Genomic DNA, 21,257 nt, shown 5'->3' on the forward strand with positions numbered 1-21,257 from the left:
ATCAAATCATTTGGCAATCCAGTTATCAAGTCCATTAGAGAGATACATGGAGTGGTTATCGGAGTTATTCCAATAATAAATATTAGAGTAAACAGTATAAAAGTGATATGCCGAAATAAGAAGATCGATGAGCAGATCTTAAAATTAAGGAAAACGTACACACGACAGACCAGGTGACTGAAAATTTTATTTGTGTCAATCTATTTATGTGCATGTTAGGATCTCCATCCAATAGCCTAAACCCAATACTCCAATAGCATGTACGAATCTTCGAGCAAATCCGACGGATAAAAGAAATCCGACGGATAAAAGAATCGACTGACACGTTAAAAATTTTCAGGTGTTCCGACTTCCAACTGCCGATGCGTTCTAAAAAAAAAAAAACTGCCGATCGATGTATGCCGCTGCCGCATCAACGTCGCCGCCCCGGGATGCTGCTGCATGCGCCCGCGTCTCGTCCGTATCCCTCGTACCGATCTCGACGGCACGTGCATCCCGGGGACCAAGACGCGCGCGAAGCCCCCACCCCCGCCTGGCCGGCCAAACCGCTTCCGATGAGACGTCCGCTGCTTCGTCTCACACGCAGGATCGCGTGCGTACGTACGCTCGCTGTCGCCTCTGCAGATCGAGAGCTACCCGCGCCCGCGCCGGCCCGGGCTCCATGCGCATGCCGCCGGCTCAACTCGATCGATCCAGACTCGTCGTCCCTTGTCCGGCGCGCTGTGCGTGTGTAGTTCTCTCGCTGGGCGTCACATTTACTGCAAAGTCCTGTGCTACGTTGGTCATGTCGCTGTCACTGTTAGCCGTTACTTTCTCGAGCAATTTTATGATACTCGAAAAGGTACCCGGATGAGGTGTCAAAATTTTAATATAAAATTTAGTATTTAAAGTGCTAAGATATGTTAAAATTTATATGGAAAAAAGTGACATCTCTGGATACATTTTCAATGACTATAAAATTGCTCTACTTCATGTTAGCACGTACATACCGGTAGTTAGCCTCTCATTTTTCCTCTTTTCTTAATACTTATACGAGCTAAGGTTAAATTTTCTTGGGGTTTTTATTATAAATATTTTTCCCATCCTGTCAGTATCTAAGATAACAAGAGATACCAAATTTTACATAGAAAACAGTGTACCTCATGGTACTTCTTTAAGGATAGGAAAATTGCTTTTTTATTATAGTTTATTTTTCTGTATTTGTCTTTATATCGTTAAGAATTTATTCATAATTATTTTTTCTTCATAAATATGTGCTAACTAGCTATACCACAACCCAGTAGGTAAAATCTTACTTGCACTCAATATTACAATTTACTTCCACTCATGCAAGCTTGATACAGGAAGGATAGGAGTCCTGTGTATGCCGCCCAATGCTCATGGACAGGATCGGTAATCAGGCACTGATCCTTGGCTAACCGGGGGCCAATTCGTCAATCAAATGAAAAGTAGTGCTACTACAGTTTAGCACACGACAAACAAAATTAATTAACACACATGCGCGAACGCACACGTAGGTAGCTAGCCTGCATTGTCTGGGCTAACTTAGTTATTTTACCTTAGCCTGAAAGAGATATTTCCGGCGCCGCCGGCGCTGCTGCTCTCCAGGTCGGTCCCGGCGAGAGTGAACGACGAGTGGCGAGACGAGCTGGAGCCGCTGGCGGCCATGGAGACGACAAGGTCGACGAACGCCGCGACGATGGCGGCGTGTGTCTCCTTGCCGTTCGCGCGGAGGTACCAGCCCAGCATTGCCTCCAGCCAGTCCCAGTCGCCGACGCCGTGCGCGGCCAGCATCTCCGCCATGGACGCCCGGAAGTCCTCGTACGGATCCTCCGAGTCGAACGCCACGGCGACACCGCCGCCGAACGACGCCGCGTCGTCAGTGGCGGAGCGGCGCAGGGGCTTCTTATCGAGGATGGAGCTGGAGGGCGCGCGGGGTTCGAAGAGGAGGCGGTCGGACCGGAGCCCGCGGACTATGGCGTCGGCCATGTCTTCGGCCGTGGCGGAGACCTCGGACTCGGTGGAGAGGCTGTCGGAGGCGCAGTCGTGGTGCATCATGCGCGCGGATGAGTTGGCGAAGGAGGACTCGCCAGAGTCGAGGAAGATGGACGCGATGGTCTTGGCCGCAGCGGCTGCCGTTGCGGCCGACGTGGAACGGAAGGAATCCGCTCTTGGATGCTTGCAAGAAGGCCACATCCATGCCGGTGGAGCGGCCGCCGGAGGGGGAGGCGACGATGGTGGTGTGTCTCTGGCGCCCGAGTTGATGGTGTAGAAGACGGAGCTTAGTGGCAGCTTCCTCACCATTGGCGTGGCCGTTGAAGCGAGTGCAGCCACACTAGCTTGCTAGGAAGTGTTTGACGCAGGGTTTTCTTCGGTAGAAGTTGTGCGGGCGTTTGTTGATTTTGAAGTGCCATATGGGCAGAATAGGACATGATAGAGCAAGAGGGAGATTTTCTGTGCCTTTTGATCAAACCAAATAAAAAATATTATTTTTTGTGTAAATTTGATATGTTCTATTTCTGAGGTAATAAGAAATACTAAAATTTTATATTAGAAAATATGCGCTTTCTTGATACCGTATCAAAGTTTATAAAATTACTCATTATGAAGCTTCAAAGTATGTTTTCTGCCATTGCAACGGAACACAAATTGGAAAAGAACATTAAGTCACACAGGGAAAAAAAATCGTGACTGGGCAGAATTATGGAAAGTACCATGCATTGCCATCATATTTGACGTCTTTGTAAACATTCATATTGGGTGAGAGAAATACGGTAGGAGTAGATGATTTCTCTATATACCTTGAGCTCTGCTTAGGTCATGTTCAAATGTAAAGTCCAGTACAATCTGTAAGACTAACAGGAAAGTTCTCAAGGTTAAATTAACCTCAAACCAAAAATTTCACAAAACTCTTCATGTATCTAGGCATTCCATAGGAATTTAAAAGTTTCAAAGATGCCAAACCTTTTAACTTTATATCTACCAAATTACTCCCTAAAATTTGTATTCCCAAGCATGATTCAAGCTGTGCTCTTTTATTAGATTTTTCTCAGATTTTCCTCGTCTTTTCGCACATGCTCTATTAAATGTGTGTTTTTGAACAAAAAAATTTCTATATAGAAGTTTATCATCTGATATTTATAGTATTTTTTTACTTTATAATGATTAATTTTATTATTTATACTATTAAAAAGATATAAAAAATCAAAAAATATTTCATATTCTATCTTAAGCACACTTCAAACACAACCTCGGTATTGTGCACACGAGCTGGTACTAGTACTATTCCTATCCAATTTTAACTTCTGTATCGGTGGAACCACACATGGATTGTGGAGCAATTTGGGCTTCCGCGCGCCCTACAAATTTGCAAAATATAGTCATGGCTCATTTAAAACGCAGGACTTTTATAGTAATATAATTGTAAAATAGATAATTACAAAACATAGGAAAATAATTAGATAACATAAGAAAACACAAAAAAGTCTGTTTAATAGACGCAGGAAAAATATAATAGTAGAAATCAGATGGGAGAGCTGGACACAAAGAAAATTTTTCAAGAGCTTAGAGTTCTGGCTAACTTTCTAATTTTTTTCCAGAGCTTAGAGTTCTCGCTTACGATTTCATAGAAATCAATCATTTGTGTCAAAGGTCTGTATAGGAAATTTTCCAATATGATTTGAATCCTTTGAAATTCCTACACAAATCTTTTGATTCAAAGGAACACTCAATGGAAAATTCTAAATTTTACATATAATTTAGTATTTATTTTTGAACTACGTGACAGACACTACTCTTGATGAAAATGCCTCCACACCTGTAAGGCTCAGCTGATCGGACGTGGTCACGTGGCTTTACTTTTGTAGTCCCCAAGCATTCATGAATTCTGTAATCCTCCGCTCGTTTTTTATTTTATCTAAATAATTATAAAATACTTTAAAAATTAAAAGTATAGATTAATATACGATATGCCACTCTACAAACGTTCGTATTTAAATTTGACTTCTATAAGTTTATGAAAAAAGAACAAATTAAGCTCTAATTGCTATACACATTTTCATGGTCATATTTGTGTTTTTCTTGTAACAATGAGAAATTCAATTTGATCTTGAATGTTTGCATAGTGATATATCTTATATATCTTGTTACGTTTTAATTTTTTTATAATTATTTAGATACCAAGCAAAGTAGCGAGCGGATATCCCATTAAGGGTTTAAAAGAGATTCCGTTTATTTATAATTATACATGACCAGGATGTTGGCAAATTTAGGAATCGAGAACATGTGTCTGTAATGCCTCCTGCTAGTAGGGGTGGTAATGACTCAATGTCCTTGAGTTTTCTCAGCGCTACTTAGCCGTTAAAATATTTTTATATCAAAATCTATAAAATTTTTGTTCGCTCTATTTTAAACATAACCTTTTTATATAAATAATGTTAAACACATTACCACACCTGCGCGCCCGGACATTTCATGCACCACGAGCTTCAAATTGCAGAGCAACCCAGTTTACATACCAGTCGTCCGTCCTCTTTCACGCATATGCGTAGGTCCCTGTCGCCTGGTCCGCCTGGACCATCCATGTCTCGCATTATTTTCACTCATCTGGGGGACAGGGCAGTGGTGCCTGGCACTAATTACTTGCAGCTTGCACATAATCTGGTACGAAACTGACAAATCGCACATGACTATGCCTTACACATTAGACGAGCTGATGGATCCACCTCCAAATTCGCTCCTGGAGCTCCAAGCAGTACGTCAGCCACAAGCGGCCGGCTAGCGTAGCGTAGCACTACGTACGTGTAGTAGGGCCATGGTGTTGTTCTTGACCACGAGAGCTCCATTCTGATTTCTCTGCAAGAGAATCAAGCAGATACTAGCGCCCCCGAGCTTCAGAAATGATCACTCTCAGACAGCTCTCGCTCTCGCTAAGGACGGACGGACGGACGCCTGCCTCTCGAGAGGAAAATCACGGCGGAACAGCGCGACGTACGTGTGTTTGCAAGGGAAAATGAAGGACAGAATAGCGCCGCTGATCTGATGCACGCAAGATTACGTGCAGAATTTATCTGTAGTTGGAAGCGATCGAAGGCCAGGTTCACTTTACTTCTGAGGGTTCAGTTCCCCGCTAAGCTGGATCGTTCGTTCGCTGGAAAGGAAGATCGTCAGGGAGCACGGATACGGACATCGGGATGGGACGTACACGTTCATGGTTGGATGAGCTAGGACCATCTTCCTAGCTACTATATGATTGTTTGCTAGCTCCAATAATGCAATTGCTAGATCTCGGGACCCCACGTTTGTATTTTGCAACAAAACAAAACACTTCTCGAGTTAATTTTCATCTTGGTTCAAAATCATTTTATCATTTTCCGCCTCCCCCCCCCCCCTCATTCACCCAGTACATCAGAAAAGGGTCTGAAAAAACGTCAAAAAGCGACATTTTTTTTTGTTACTTTTGCTTTTGCTTGTCTACGTGAAACTGTGAACCATATAGGTGGGATTTCTCGATAGGCTAGGTTTGTGTTGGCGATGCTTATTATGAGTTCGACAATGATTTTGACCCAAACAGAGAACTTGGGGGCCAGGCTCCGATCAGACGTCATGACCAAATCAAACATCTAAGAGCAGGTTCAATGCTATAGCCAACCACTGACTCTAATTTATTTATTGTCAATCTAATAGCGAATTCATATAATAGTTATCTACAAAATATTAATATATGGTCTCACATGTCATACATACTAAGCGTCTTGGAGCTCATTCTGTAGCTAGCTACAAATTAATAGCCCACTGTTATATCTTTCATCTCTTTTTTCTTTAAAATATATTTATAGCCGGTTTATAATCTACTATTATACCTGCTCTAACAAAACTTGGGGCTTATTCAGATCATAGGAATTTTATAGGAATTTTAGAGGAAACAGTTCAATTCCTCTAAAATTTCTGCAAAATTCCTCCAAATCGAAGAGGCCCTTGAAGTTGAAGGACCATATTGGCTGTTTGGCACTTTTTTCCAATGATTACGAACAAATTAAGAAGCAACATGCATGCTCGCTACGAATCAACGGTACTCATTCATAGTCCCTACTAGCAATGAATGAATGAATGAATGTTCGTGCATACCAGGTTTACAGAATACACAACAGACTTCACACTTCCTGTTCACTTAATTGGCGAGGTAACAAACTGGTGGAGTAAATAGGTATACCTGCAACTTAACTGGAGCCCTATTAGTTGATCAGCTCATGTGAAACTGTAAACTGAAACTACATAATTTTTTAGGACAAGCGAAGAAGGAGGTGGTTGTTTGGTTTTTTTTATGGATTTATAAATAAAAAAATTATATATGTATTTTAAGTTATCTAAAAGATAAATCTGAAAAATTAACTTTGGTAAAAAACCCAAAATCTTTAAAATTTAAAATTTTATCATATAAATATAAGTACAAGACCTCAGCCAACGATGAATAGGCCGGCTCGGACAGGATCAACACGGTGTGCCCCAGCATTCAGACTTTCACTGTGGGGGCGTAATACTCGAGCTGCCATCTTTGGACGTGTCCAATGCTGCTCTCTCTGCTCGAGCTGCCATCAGGGGACTATTTACCATGATGACCAGAAAGTTGTACGCATTCGCCTGTAGCACCATCGCACACTGTGTTGCATGCACGCCGCTGCTGCAAGCTTAGCCTGCAGCTAGCGCAGCCTGCCTCGGTTACTCGCGTTAAAAGCAACCGGCCGCATGCGTCTTTAATTTTTCTTTTGATCGATCTGGTCACACATCTGATCTCTGATCTGGCATGCCTGTATATATGCTTAACCTGGTTGCAGTGTAGCGTAAGGCTAAACATCAAGACAAAGGGAAAAACTTATGCGTGTGGAGTGTAACAATTGTTGCTTCCTGAAAACTTTTTCCCTGCTGCTGCCGCTGTCTTATCTTGCACAGATAGCAGCAGCAGAGGGGTAAGAGCAAGTTACAATGGTATAACTGATAGCTTCAATTTATATAATTTATATATAGTCAATTTAATAGTTAATTCATATAATCATTATCTATAAAACATTAATACATGGTTCCACATGTCATACACATACTATGTCTTGTGGCCTATGCTGTAGCTAGTTGCAAATTAGTATCTTACCGTTCTCTCTCCTGACTTATCTCTTTAAAATATATTTATAAATGTCTTATAGTCTACTATTATACCTACTCTAAAAGAAACTAAGGCCTTATTTAGTTCCTAAAATTTTTTCCGAAAATATCACATCGAATTTTTGGACATCTAAATAAAGTATTAAATATAGATAACCAAAAAACTAATTACACAGTTACGGAAGAAATCTTGAGACGAGTCTTGAGACGAATCTTTTGAGCCTAATTAGTCTATGATTAGCCATAAGTGCTACAGTAATCAACATGTGCTAATAACGGATTAATTAGGCTCAAAAGATTCGTCTCGCGGTTTCCAGGCTAGCCGTGAAATTCGTTTTTTCATTCATGTCCGAAAACCTCTTTCAACATCCGGTCAAATATTTGACGTGATACTTCTTCCAAAAATTTTCTTAATCTAAACACCTGGATCTCTGGCGATGATAACAGTAGATATTTTTTTTCTTTTCACTTCTACGAGTACCTTTCTACCGGCAATGGCAAATCCACCCAAAAGATCGCCACAGTTCACATGGATATCAGCCTTGTCTTGCGTGTGGCGCATTGCTATCAGAGGAACAGCAACTGGACGGCCAGCACCTTAAATTTAGTACTGTTCCATTTCCATACTACGCCAATATATGTTCAGCACCTCATCATCTTTTCAATGCAGCATGCACACGTCCGGCCGACATATCCGTCATGATTACCTTGTCTGTTGTCTCAGTCTTCATGGACCAAAACAGTACTGACACGGAGAGGAAAATTGCAGCATTGGAAGTTTGGAACTCAAGAATCCAAACTCACGAGAGGGATAGCATGCCCTAATGCCCTATTGAATGGAATGGAATGGAATTTCAAAACTTGTCCACGGTTTTGCTTTACACCAGGGACGGATCCAGTAATTTTGCTGAGCTTAAACAAGCCGAATAACAAATGAAAACTACATACATAAAACCGTACAGTAGATAGCTGAATCCACCAATTTATCGTAAACACGACTAAGGTTGATAATTGCCGGGTTATGATTTATTAATGAGATGGTTGTGTATTTCCGATAATTTAGATTATGGCGCTAGCATATATAATCTTTGAGAATGGATGCTAATGATTTTGGTTGCTTTGGCATTTATAGGTACAGCGTAATGGTTCATTGGTTCGGCCCTTGCTTTGCTCGTTTGTTGGCCGATCATCTAGTTAGCCTCCGTTACTGTATCGATTTCATATTTTAAGACTTTTATAGCATCTTATCTAAATTTACATAAGTTATATATATATATATATATATATATATGTCTATATTCATTAGCATTAATATGAATCTAGACAAGACAGAAAAATCTTAAGTTATGAAACGGAGGGAGTACAAACCAAGGTAATTAGGTACATGATTAACGAATAATACGCTGCATATGCCATGGAGTAATGTGTCGTGGCATGCATGGAACCCGGACACTGGCTCCGCCACTGTGTTACACCATTTACTCTTTGAAATTCAGCAAAACCTTGCATTGTGCAGGATGAGCAGTGCAGCGAGAAAAAAAATGTATCATTCTTGTCGTTACCTCTTGTCTCGGCTTGAATTGTTGTCCCTTTGGATAAATTAATTTGCTGACATAAAAGAGTAGAGAAAAGTCCATGCTAAGATTAATCTTGCCTCTTGGTACAATGTAAGGGTGGAATTTCTTGCATATGGATACACAAAGGAGGTAAAAAATAATTATAAAAATATTTAGTGGGTTAGAGTTTGGAGTTTTTATTGTCGCAACTACTATAAGAGTTTTAAGATAACATGTATTATTCACGAGGTTGCATGAGTTTATTTTAGACTTTAGTTTTGAACAAACCCTTAAATCTCTTTAAAATAGATGATTGATGAAGTACGTTTGGAGGATTAGATTTCCTAAGCATTTTTCTTCCGAATCTACTTTATGGGAAAATATATGAAATACCCCAAGCCCATAGGTTCGTAATTCTGTGTGTCATATATATTGGAAGAGTCCCTCTTATAAATTTTTCCTACTGTGCAATTAGAGGGCTTCTATTTTATTTTTATGTGTTTTTATTCTTACATGATTGGGAAAAGGGCCTCTTTAATTCCTCTGTTTTTTATGTTCTTGCTTTTTTTTTCTATGATGTGTTCTAATGACTTACTCTAAAATTGTATCGCTCGTAACGTTGAAATGTAGATACTTTTACCCTTTATCTGACCGTGATTTTGATCTATAAGGTGGAGCCCAAGATCACCATAATGTTTTTCACCCGCCCGTGTGAAAAACATGCCCTAATTTTCAACTTAACACCATTTAGATGCAACAAAGGTAAGGTGAAGACCAATATTATATTGGAGCAAAAATTGAAACATATTAGAACTGATCAGAGTAAGATACGACGACAAATGTTAAGTGCAACCCTCAATTTGCTCATGCCTTGCACCGTTGGATATAAGATGTGCCCTCAACTCCAGATCAAGTACCTCTTCTCCACTGCACATTTTGAAAACGAGAAACGCCCTCAGATATTATTTTTCCGCATTTTTGTCCACGTGCCCTTACTCCCCTCTTCCTCTGTCTTCCTCACACAGAATAAAAACTCTCTAAACATGATTAAACAATTACTCACACAATCTCATATTAATAGAATCACAAACAATTAAATTTAGGAATAAAATGGTAATTCCTAGAATATGGCGTGATAATTATAGGGGGCTTTTGCAAATTTGTCACCGTTTTTTTATTGCAAGGATGTCACTCGAACGATAGTTCTATTGACAATTTTGCAATAACGATTCAAATTGATCACAAATTTGCAATGGCCCCAAATTACAAATAGTTAAATCTAGTGGTAAAAAACACATAGAGAAAGAACAAAAAGTGGAAAAATGAGCACCGGAGGAGCTGGCATGTACAAGCCATCCACTGGCACCAAGCAGCAAAATGGGCATCAAGACTCTATCCAACTTCTGTGTCCTCATTACTCTTCAATGTTTGAATTATATGAGTAAAGGCTAGTTAGAGTTCGTAGAGTATTTATTCTCATCACCCTATTTTTTAGAGTTGACTGCCACATTCCCTAGGACAACCCGCCTTCCTCCTTGGATTTAGTGTAAGATTCTTTTGGGAGCTAGGGCTAGAGACAAAAAAGGTTGAATTCCATAGAAAATGTCTAAGGATTTGGTGTGAAGTACTTGGTGATCGACATCTAACCTCTGTTCGAGCTTGTTACTCTTTGAGGTGTTACTCCTACCTACCAAGGTGTCGTCCACGAGCTCTTCAATCGTTTGATTTTCCCAAGAAAGTTTGTACCTAGACTTCCTCACCATCGCAAGGAAATATGGTAACATAGTGGATACGACACTTTCTTCTTGGAATTTGATTGGTAGAGTGGATCGTATCGGAGGCTAGAGTGTGTTGATTGGGTTGTGATCTCGACTTCACTCTCCTTGGAGTAAGTTTAGGGATACCGAAGTATCTGGTGTAAAAACCGTGGTATTTGGTGTGAACTTTCCTACTTGAGCGAAAAAAACTTCCATCGAAGACTCCAGTGAGGATTTAACATTCATTGCTGAGTTTTTACAAGTGCCACATTCAAAACATGCTCGAGGAGGTAAAATAGGTCAGAATTGATAATTGAGGGATGTGCTATAAGCTTTGTAGCTGAGGGAGTCCTATCGGACTTGGGCTAAAGTTGAGGGATGTAATATAAATTTTCTAGTTGGATATGGTTGTCGCCCTAATGGGCCAAGTTGGCTGGCCGAACGGGCTAGAAGTTTCTTTTCCCTGACCTATACTCTGTTGTTTACAGTTATGAACTTTGTGGAAGAAATCCAGAAATGACATTTTGTGAATCCATGTTTTGTTGGTAGTTATGTTTGTGATGAAAAATTGACGGTGCATGTTAGCACGCTGTGAGTAGATGAACCATAAGTTGAAATTACCTATGTTGCAGCTAAATCATAAGGATACTTTGACTAATATGGAGGTTAAGTCGAGATATCTACGTCGGAACATAGTTTTTTTAGCCTCTTGAGGTACATGTGGCTTATGGATTGTCGGTATTATATGGTGATTCTTCAAAATTTTCACATGAAAACAATATACCACTGGATCAGTAAAAACACTTATACAATTTTTGGAACATTGTTAAATAGAAATACATCAGTCTCGGGAATTTGCGTACCATTTTCATCCAGTTGTGCAGTCCATGGGCCAGCATAGCACGTAGCCCAAGACCATGCGTCTTCAGCTCGTGATTTCGTGCTTCTCAGTCGAAAGTGCACGAGATTCCAATTTGATTTGTTTGATAGATTTGCAGTAGGCCCAAGGTGAACGATGGCCAGCCAGGCCGGCCCATGATCAAGCCAGGCCGTCCGATTTTCACATCTCGTTTTACATGTTTTTGCAACACAATAACTAGCTAGCATGCCATTGCCACGGTTGTTGATCGAGAGGATCAATGACCTAGAGAAGCAACGACCGGGAATCTAGGAACCAACGATGAGCAGTGATCTTTTGGGCCATAGCTGCAGTGTTCTGATTCCAGTGGGAGGTTAGGAGCTGGAGTTGCAGTTGCTAGCTAGCAAATGGAATATGGAGCGTGACACGCAGGGACCATATATATATATATTGACCCCATAAATATAGCGATTTTGCGCAACAACTTTGCAAGCTGTATCTGTACACTCGCGTGATGTTATCAACTACGACAGTTCCGCTGAGGTATGGTTGCACCCACACTGCTTAATTTGCCCTTAATTATCCCCCTTAATTATGGTACGCATGATCGACGCATACTGTCAGTTGATCTAGCTGTATATGTGCTCCTCTGTCGATCAGTACTTAATTCCATCTCACTTGTGTAACCTAACTTCATTATAAGGAGCACTGGCAATACATCTCCGAATAATGTTCATCCATCAATCCACCAAACATGTTGCATTCAGTTCTGTTACCACGGCAGCTCGGCTTAGGAGCGCGACAACGGTAAAACTAGGCGAGGTAACCCACCCATCCAAGTACGTTCGAACAAAAGTTAAACTGAAATTTTAAATTTTAGTAAGTTTTGATTTGTTTTTCTCGATTTACCCTGGTTACTGCTGGCTGTGTACGTGTAGATTTTTCTTAAGTTTTTCTCGACTTTTGCGTGTACGCTTTTCAAACTGCTAGATGATCTATTTTTTTTTAAAAAAAATTATATATAAAGTTGATCGTATTATCTATTACCTTTCTTGAGTAATTTTTCAATTTTTTTAATAATCGATCTAATTAGTTATATAATTAAATAGTTATCACAAAAATTAAATAATTTTTCATCTTTCGGCAACAAAAGAACACAGAGTCTGGACCGTGGTTGCATGGATGAGCCCCAAGCTTCTAGATGGCGACAGATATTGAGCAACGCCAAGTGGGCTATGAACGATGATCAGTTAGCATTACTCACTCTCTGGCATTCATTCATGTCAGCATTTGCATGTCGTGGACGGACGTTGGGGCGATGCATGCATGGATGGGTCGTGTGGATCCACGGAGAGAAGAGATCGATCGATCAGGTTGTCGAACACACACACGCAGGCAGTACAGCTCAGTTGGAGATCAGCATGCAATGCTGGCTAGCTGTAACCCTGCCAAGCAACAACTCTTATTCATGAGCACTTAGTACCCCCCAGTACTGTTGTATCTTCTCTCGAGGCACTATATGGCCTTTAATTGCTGTGAGGTTACGAGCTGATCTTTTAGGAGGGATTATTATAAAAATCGATCAGCGAGTGGTTGGCCGACTTTGATTGCGTTGCGTTTGCCCCCCTCGTTCGCTTCATCACATGGATGCATCATGCATATTGGATCGATTCGATGGAATATAATGAAGGGCACATTTGTTCACATAGACAAATATTTGTGTGTTCACATAGACAAATATTTGTGTTTCCATTTAAACGTACTATTCCAGCGGTACAGTGCAGCTAGCTTGAGCTTACTAGCCTAGCTGCACCCTGCACACACACATCTGCATGCACGTAGCATATGCGAACAAAAGATTGGCACAGTAGGTCGTGGCTGCTTGACGAACACTTGGACAGTGCTAATTCGTTGGATAGATATACAGAGGTGTGATGCATGCATGCAGAGCATGGAACGTCTCGCTTGGTTTAAGCCCAAATGCCTAGCTAACTATACAGCCTATACTGCTCCTGATCACTGTACAGTACTGGTCCTTAACATGATACAACAACCAACAGGCAGCAGGCAACAGAGTCTGCTAAATCACCGAGCGATGCATCAGCGATCGATCGATAGATGCCTCCATGGTAGTAATACCCAATGCCAGTACTACTCCAGGTAGCTACTACGCTCTTAGGAGTACTGGTACAAGCACCACCACTAGGCTAGCCATGGCAGTGTACTGGAGTACGTACTGCATCATGCTCGATGAATTGCTGCAGAGGCAGAGAGCCATGGAGGAGTAGCTACAGTACCTAACAAAGCAGGATGCTGAATGCCTACACACACACACACATCCAAGCTAGTGGCAGTACTCCTTCGGGAGCATTTAGTGGCAGTCTGGAACTGGAAGCAGTGCGCTTCAATTCGACCCTTAATTTGCAACAATGCATTGAAGCGACAAGGTTGGCATGAACTGTGGTTTCATCACCCTGACACAATCCCCCCTTCTTATTGCCCTCAACTGTCTCCAATTACTCGTGCATTTATTTGGGTTTAAAAGCGAGTTAATCCGCAATAGTCTCCCCTTTGAATGATCCTAACCACCCAGCACCTTCCTCGATCAGCCAGCCTCTTTGATCCTACTACGATCACCGTCCGGCTCGCCGGCCGGACGGCCAGTCTCAACCTTGTGCCTGCAAGCTAGCTATATGCATGTATCTGGTTCCTGTTGATTGCCCAAGAATCTGATATTCTGGAACCATATATATGCATATATCTGCTTCCTTTTGATTGCCCAAGAATCTGAAATTCTGAAACCATATATGCAGGGAATCGTAGTCGATCTGTATCTGAATTATAGTTCGAACTCTGAACCATACTGCAATTAGCATATGTTTCCCGGCCTTTTGATCGATCCTGGCCTCCTGCCTTCATCTGCATGCGTTCAACTCCATGCATTCTTGCCACCCATCTTTTGTCTAAAATTTAAATTTTCAATTTTAAATTTAGAGTTGATTTTGATGTTTTTTTGCTAAAATTTATTTCACAGTCTTAAATTTTAGATCGCTATGGACACATATAAATATTTTATTCACGAATTATTTCCGTTTGCAAATATATCAGTTGATCTTTTAATTTAAAAACCTAAAAATGACCCCCTTATATGCTATATACATGTACCACTACAAAGATACGCAGATATGCATGTATTCAGAAGTTCTTTCTGCCGGTGTACGTATTTATGAAGTACTTTGCGTACAGTCGGGTTCCAGCTAGTGCTACCTAGCTAGCTACAGGGCCAGCAGCTAGCTCGTCGAATCATATCCGTACGTACCAGGAGGATTAGGTCGGCTCCACTCCACAACCTTGTCTAGGTAAGCAAATCATGAGATATGTACCGCCGTGATTTGCTACAAATTTTATGATGTGTTATTAAATTTTTTTATATAAAATAGTTATCTTAATTTAAATTTATATATATAGATATCAATCTATATTTAACTGATTTTTAATATCAAGAAATTTGATGACTAAATTATAAAACTTTAATGAGGATAGATGGTGGCAGAGAACCACCGCTACTCCAAGTATAGAAAAAACGATGCTTAGCTGTATATGCAGCCGTGTGCTCACCGAGCTAGCTCGAGCTACCATCAAGTCCATCTCTTTTTTGAAGGACTCCGCATGAGATTGTTCTATTTTATTATAAAAGAACGAGGTAAGAGGTACAACCCCTAGGGGTTCAAAGAAAATCACGAAAAGGCTAGGAAATCAGGTCCATTTCTTATACTATGATATCGACACCTAGTGTCGTCAGATATCGCTGAATATGTATGCAACGGTGAACCCACAATTCTGATGGATATCCAGGGTTGTGTGAAACCCAAGCTACGTTGTAGGTTAACATAGGGAAATAGCTAGATTCTAATCCATCAGGAAGGATATATAAATCACATTTTTTGCGTGGTATCTAAACGAGCAATGTTACGTTTCTTGAATAGGTACTGAGAGGTACCAAAAATTTAGTATAAGAGTTTTTTTACCATCCTTAAAAAAGTATCTCAAGATACCATACTTTTTAGTACTTTCTAAATATATGGACATCTTATTTTATATTATGAAACGGAGGAAGTATTTTCTAAATATATGGGTATTCAGCTGAACATGCACCCATGGTCCCCTAGGACTAGTCTATTTTTACAAACAGATCAGGTTCAGGAAATTCAAACCGAAAGTTAATTTTTTTTCATTTGTTTGAATTTGACTTTTTTTTAAGTAACAGTACGTTTCCGACGAAACTGCTGGTAAGGCATTTTCGCTGGGCAAACCTTTTTTTCTAAACCCTGCACTTCCCATACACGGCACATACGAACCGACCGCTAGCTGTTCCGCTGCACCGAATTTACACCCATGCGTGTCAAGCTGCAGCTGCCACTCCTATCTTTTTGCATTTGTTTATGCTTATAAGCCAAATTTTAAATTTTTAACTTTAAATTTAGATTGATTTTGAGGCTTTTCACTGAATTTTATTTTCTTAATATTAACTTTAAATAACTAAAAATATGTGTATACAAGTTTTATTTATAAATTATTTTTCTTTAGTAAATATGTTGCACAATCACCCCTGCATTTTTCGCCCGACTGACGCGCACACCAGCTGACAGGAGCATTACGTTCCGCGAAATCCCCCGAGACAAAATCTTAATCCGTAGCAGTAGTACTGCCCCGTACACATCTTAAATCATCCATGACTTTCAGTCACCAGGAGGACATGTACACGCTACAACACTACACCCTGATCGAACACGTACCACGACGACGACCCACGCGAAATTATTACCTAGACCCGTTCCATTGGCACATCGCCGGCTGGCCCAATGATCCATGGAACAACGGGTCTACGTGATAATTCCATTTTGATCAACTCACACGTACTGTCACACACACTCGATCACACGTACGAAATTAAGAACAAGAACACGCAAGCAATGCAAGTAGAGGGCTAGCTCGATCGCGGCGACGACCGGTTGTAGTGGAGGGGCTAGCTTTTGGAATTTTGATTAGCTAGAGCGTCATGGCGACCACGGCCAGGTCAGCTAGCTAGCTCGGCTCCGGCCGGCGACACGCGCGCGAGGTAAGAGTGGTCGTCAGCCGCGATGCTTGCCCTTGCTCTTGCCGGCGCCGGCTTGGCGCGGGTCGGCGGCCGCGTCGTTGAAGTCGAGGAGCACGGTGCTGTGGCACTTGGGGCACTTGGGGTCCTCCCGCGACAGCATCACGTACATCATGCACCGGGGGCACCCGGCCAGGATCATCCCGGACGCGCCGCCGCCAGCTTCCGGGCTCCCCTCCGACGACACGCACGAGCTTGGCGGCGAAGGCGTCGTCGTGGACGACGACGACGACGACGACAGCCTCCTCGGCGGGCTGCTCCCGCCGTCCAGCCCCGACGGCCCCCCTCCCCCGCGCGAAGACCGCGACAGGTTCAGCCGCAGCTCCTGCAGCTTCGACCCCTTCGCACCATTGTTCCTGCTCATCTTGATCACTCTAACTAGCTCGCTAACGCCTCGACCGTGCGTCTGTGTGGCTAGCGAGAGCTAGTAGGACGGACGCGGCAGAGCATGCACTGCACGCGCGCGCGGGCGTGCCGGCCGGCCGGACGGGAGGAAAGGAGCGAGCGGCCGGGGGGGCGAGGCCTTTGTGCGTGCGTGCCTGGGTTTTTGTGGGGTGGTGGTGCAGCTCCCGTTTGCGTTATATAATGAGGCCGATGCTGAATCGCTGGATCGATCGATGGAGGTGATGGTTTTCTTAATTGCCCGAGATGAAGCAGCAGCAGTAGCAGCAGCTCGCATTTACATCCTTGCTTGCTAGTAGCGCTCTCGCTCTCCCGCACACTGTATTCCGATGCTAGCTGCTTGATTGATTATTCCCGTTTTGATTTTAAAGTAAGCACGCTACTGCACTACACCACACAGCTCCTTCTCTTACCTGTCGTTGGAGATTTAATGTATTAATTGGATTGCGAAATCGGATGGGAAGAGTTAAGCGAACATTACGGATGATAGATAGACATTCATGCACGTACTTTGGTGTGTAGCCTGCTTGTACGTAGCTGATCAATCCATTCATATATACATGCTAGTAATTCATCCGTCGAAATGAAAGTGTGGGAGTAGCTAGCTAGGAGAGGGCACGCATGCTGCGTGCATGCATGGCCAAGGTACGGAGGATGCGTCAATGAGCTAGCTGGATGGATGTACGGCCCAATGGTGTTACTGTCTGACTCTAGCTGTGCCTGCAGTAAATATTTACCTGGTAGAGCATATACCGGAGCCGTACATTCAACAGAAGGTCTGCCACTGCATGCATGGGTCAGGTTCCTCCACAGCAATGCAGAGGAGCACTGTTGATGTAGAAGAGCAGTAAATCAATGCCACAGACTGTGCATAAAGTACTATAGCAACAGTAACCCAAAACACTGTTTATTGCTGTAACATTAGCTGTGGCGATAAATCTCATCTATCCATTTTAATTTAACGGTTGAGAGGTGTACCAAATACCGCATGCAGGAGAAGAGGACAGTGCGTGGATCCGTATACTATCATGCATCTTTCGTTTTCCATGCACACAAATTATATATGCACCTATTGATGTTTCCGTTTTCCAAACATTGTCGCTCCCTTTTTTTTCAGAAAGAAAGAGAAATCCAAACTGTTGGTTCAGATAAGATCTGTACATAGCACTTTCTTGCGAGAAAGACGCAAGTGTCCCTGAATATTGAGTCTCTGAAGTTCAATAGTATAGCCAACTACTGGCTCTAATTCATCTATAGTTAATTTAATAACCAATTTATACAATAGTTACTTACAAAACATTAATACATGGCTATAAATTAGTAGCACATCTCTCTTCTCTCTCCTTTCTTATCTCTTTAAAATATATTTATAGTTGTTTTATAGCCTGCTATTATACCTGCTCTCAGCTAGCTCTGCGCCTCTGCTCGATTTGTTATTGATTTGGTCTCTAGCTCTTCTGTGTTGTTTACTCCCCTTCTTGCGTCTGATTTCGCTAACATTCATGCACCGTGTCTCCGCCTGAGTCGCCGTTTCTCTTGGCGAAGATACAGACAAGTGGTTGACTAGCAGACTGCAGTAAGGAATGGTGATGGAATCGTGGCGAATATTTTCAGTTTTAGCAAGAGGTGTTTAGTTAGTGAAACCAAAACTTTTGGGTGTCACGTCAGATGTTTAATCGGATGTTGGAAAGGGTTTTTGACACGAATGGAAAAACGAATCAAGGCTCTCTAAAAACCACGAGACGAATCTTTTGAGTCTAATTAATCCATCATTAACGCATGTGGGTTACTGTAGCACTTATAACTAATCATGGACTAATTAGACTCAAAATATGCATCTCACGATTTCTCACATAACCGTGCAATTAGTTTTTCGTTTCATCTATGTTTAATACTCTATTTAGGTGTTCAAAGATTCGATGTGATGTTTTGGAAGAAAAGTTTTGGAAACTAAACGACCTAAGACTATGGCATGAACTCTGGCGTAGATTAAGAGGATAGGAAAATGCTACTTGTATTGGTTAAAAAAAATCAGAAAAACTATTCCACGTCCTTCTGTCCGAACAGGACGAATAAAAGCCAATCGCACGCCTCGTTTCTCTCTCCTTTATATTTCTCTCCCGTGTACGTTGACCAACAAGTGCATGAGCTTCTTCATATTTCTCTCTCGTGCGTCCAGCAGTTGCCTGCACGCAACGTCGCCGTCAAACCGCGCCGCAACCGCGCCGCCCATCCCGCCGCCGTCGGCAGCCCGCCCTGCCCGTTCCCGCTGACGCTGCCTCCTATCGACGTTGCCTCGCAATGTCCATATCGATCTGAGATCGATCTGAGGCAGACAGACATTGAGCAAATTAAAAGGTTCAGTGCAATGACAACGAGGAAATCGCGCATATATATCCTTCACTCTAAGACTGTCATTGAGGAGGGCAATGTGTAACCTATGCCATCCCTACAATCCTGTATTTCACTAATCTAAAATATTTGCCATAACAAATTACATCCTCGTATAAAAGAAATTCAAAACTGAATAACCACTGCTACAGAACCTAGCAAATTTGACAGGTCATCCGTGACGGAACCTAATAGCCCGTCACACCCACACTCATCTGTGACGGGCCAAAATAAGGCCCGTTGTAGATGGCTCTATTCAGTTTGGCCCGTCACCGATGACATATCATCTGTGTCGGGTCAAAATTTACGCCCGACACGACTTATCCGTGACGGGTCCTAATTATGGCCCGTCAAAGATGACATGAAAGACTTCTAATGAAATTTTTCCTCCTCACCACTTCAAAATTTTTAACTTTCCCCTCATCTCTCCCTCCTCCCCCTAATATATTTATGTTCTGCTCACTCGTTCTCTTCATCTCTCACTCTTTCTCTCCTCTCCCTCTCTTTCTCTTCCTCTCTCGGCGCCGAGCTCGAGTGGGCGTCGTGCGCGTGGCGGCTGGCACGTCGCCTCCGTCGCTGCCCCCTCTGCGGCGGCACCTACCTCAACGATGGGCGACGACGACAACGAGTGGGTGATGACGACGACGACACGGATGGTGGCGTCGGCGTTGACCCCGACGACGACGAAGAGTGGGCGGCGACACGGGCCCCGTCCTGCCCGGATCTGTAGACATGAGTGGGCAGCGGGAGCAGGGACGGGGGCGACCGTTGGCGGCAGCGGGGGATCCGACGGCGGCTTGGTATAGAAATTATTTTAGTGTACTTCTAATTGAATGTAGTTTTAGTAAAATTTCTGTAGGCTGTAGTTTTTATTGCAGTGTTGAAATTAAAATAATGTATGGATGGATATATATGTGGGGGTTATGAGAATATATATATATTTCTTCATTATTTTTTGAGAGTATAGCGAGCAACATTGTGAGGCCACAAAATAAATCAAATTATTTTTTGTTGTGTATTTCACTATCCGTGAAGGGCCGTAATAAGCGCCCGTCACAGATGAGTCATCCGTGACGGCCGTATCTCATGGCTCATCCCAGATGAGTCATCCGTGACGGGCCTTAATTTTAACCCGTCAAAGATGAGTCATCCGTGACGGGCTATGAGCATATTGGTGACGGGTTTTACTTTTGGCCCGTTAAAGATGATGCCCATCGGTGACAGACTTTGGCCCGTCAATGATAGGTTTTTCTCATCAGTGACCACCCATCACTGGCCAGACCATTGTCCGTCACAAATTATGATTTAGGCCCGTCAAAGATAACCGATTCTATAATAGTGAACTTGCATTAGAAACGATATATTGGTCCCAAATATAGGATGGGTGAGGGTTGATTTTAAGCATGCATAAATATTGAAAGTAGTCTTGGAAATATGTTGGAGATATGTTTTCTAGCATAATTATTAAAATTCAGGTTTAGAGATCAATATTAGACAACTCTTGAAGATGCTCTAAGTATTGCTAAATAGGTATGGTAATCCAATGGGTAAGAGAAAAGATACATGTTGGTCTCACATGCAGATATAGACTAAAATTTATACACTTCTATATAATAAATCATCTCTCTAAATATCAGTCAAATTTATCAAACTTTTGTAATATAAAAAAATGAGTTTAAAAAATTTTAGATCTGAATTTGTACCTACAAAATAGGTACATATAAAACATAAAAGATGGGTAATACCATTTCTATACCCATAATTCAAATGAGTAATCAATACCTCACCCAAATAATAATATGTGTATGAATATGAGGTAAGTAACGGATACAAGTGACAAGTGACAACCCTAATTCAGGTCTGTCCCTGACCGCCCGGGAGAAAATTGTCTTTATGCTGACTCCATCGTACGCTCTGCCTCTTTCTTTCTCGTCAAATTGGGGGACCACGGGACGATCGGAATTGGATTTTGCGACGACGAG

General features: G+C 42.1%; 2 protein-coding genes across 2 annotated transcripts; both read right to left on the reverse strand.

The window, feature by feature from the left end:
* Positions 1-1,299: 1,299 nt before the first annotated feature.
* Positions 1,300-2,356, reverse strand: LOC102700991 (transcription repressor OFP13-like). Its single transcript, XM_006654407.2, has one exon. It carries the CDS (start codon positions 2,302-2,304, stop codon positions 1,555-1,557), a length of 750 nt encoding a protein of 249 aa, XP_006654470.1. The 5' UTR covers positions 2,305-2,356; the 3' UTR covers positions 1,300-1,554.
* Positions 2,357-15,986: 13,630 nt separating this feature from the next.
* On the reverse strand, positions 15,987-17,014 carry LOC121054529 (protein GL2-INTERACTING REPRESSOR 1-like). The gene has a single exon (XM_040524531.1). It carries the CDS (start codon positions 16,844-16,846, stop codon positions 16,460-16,462), a length of 387 nt encoding a protein of 128 aa, XP_040380465.1. The 5' UTR covers positions 16,847-17,014; the 3' UTR covers positions 15,987-16,459.
* Positions 17,015-21,257: the final 4,243 nt, after the last annotated feature.

This window comes from Oryza brachyantha, chromosome 5 (genome assembly GCF_000231095.2).
Source record: "Oryza brachyantha chromosome 5, ObraRS2, whole genome shotgun sequence".
NCBI classification, from domain to species: domain Eukaryota; kingdom Viridiplantae; phylum Streptophyta; class Magnoliopsida; order Poales; family Poaceae; genus Oryza; species Oryza brachyantha.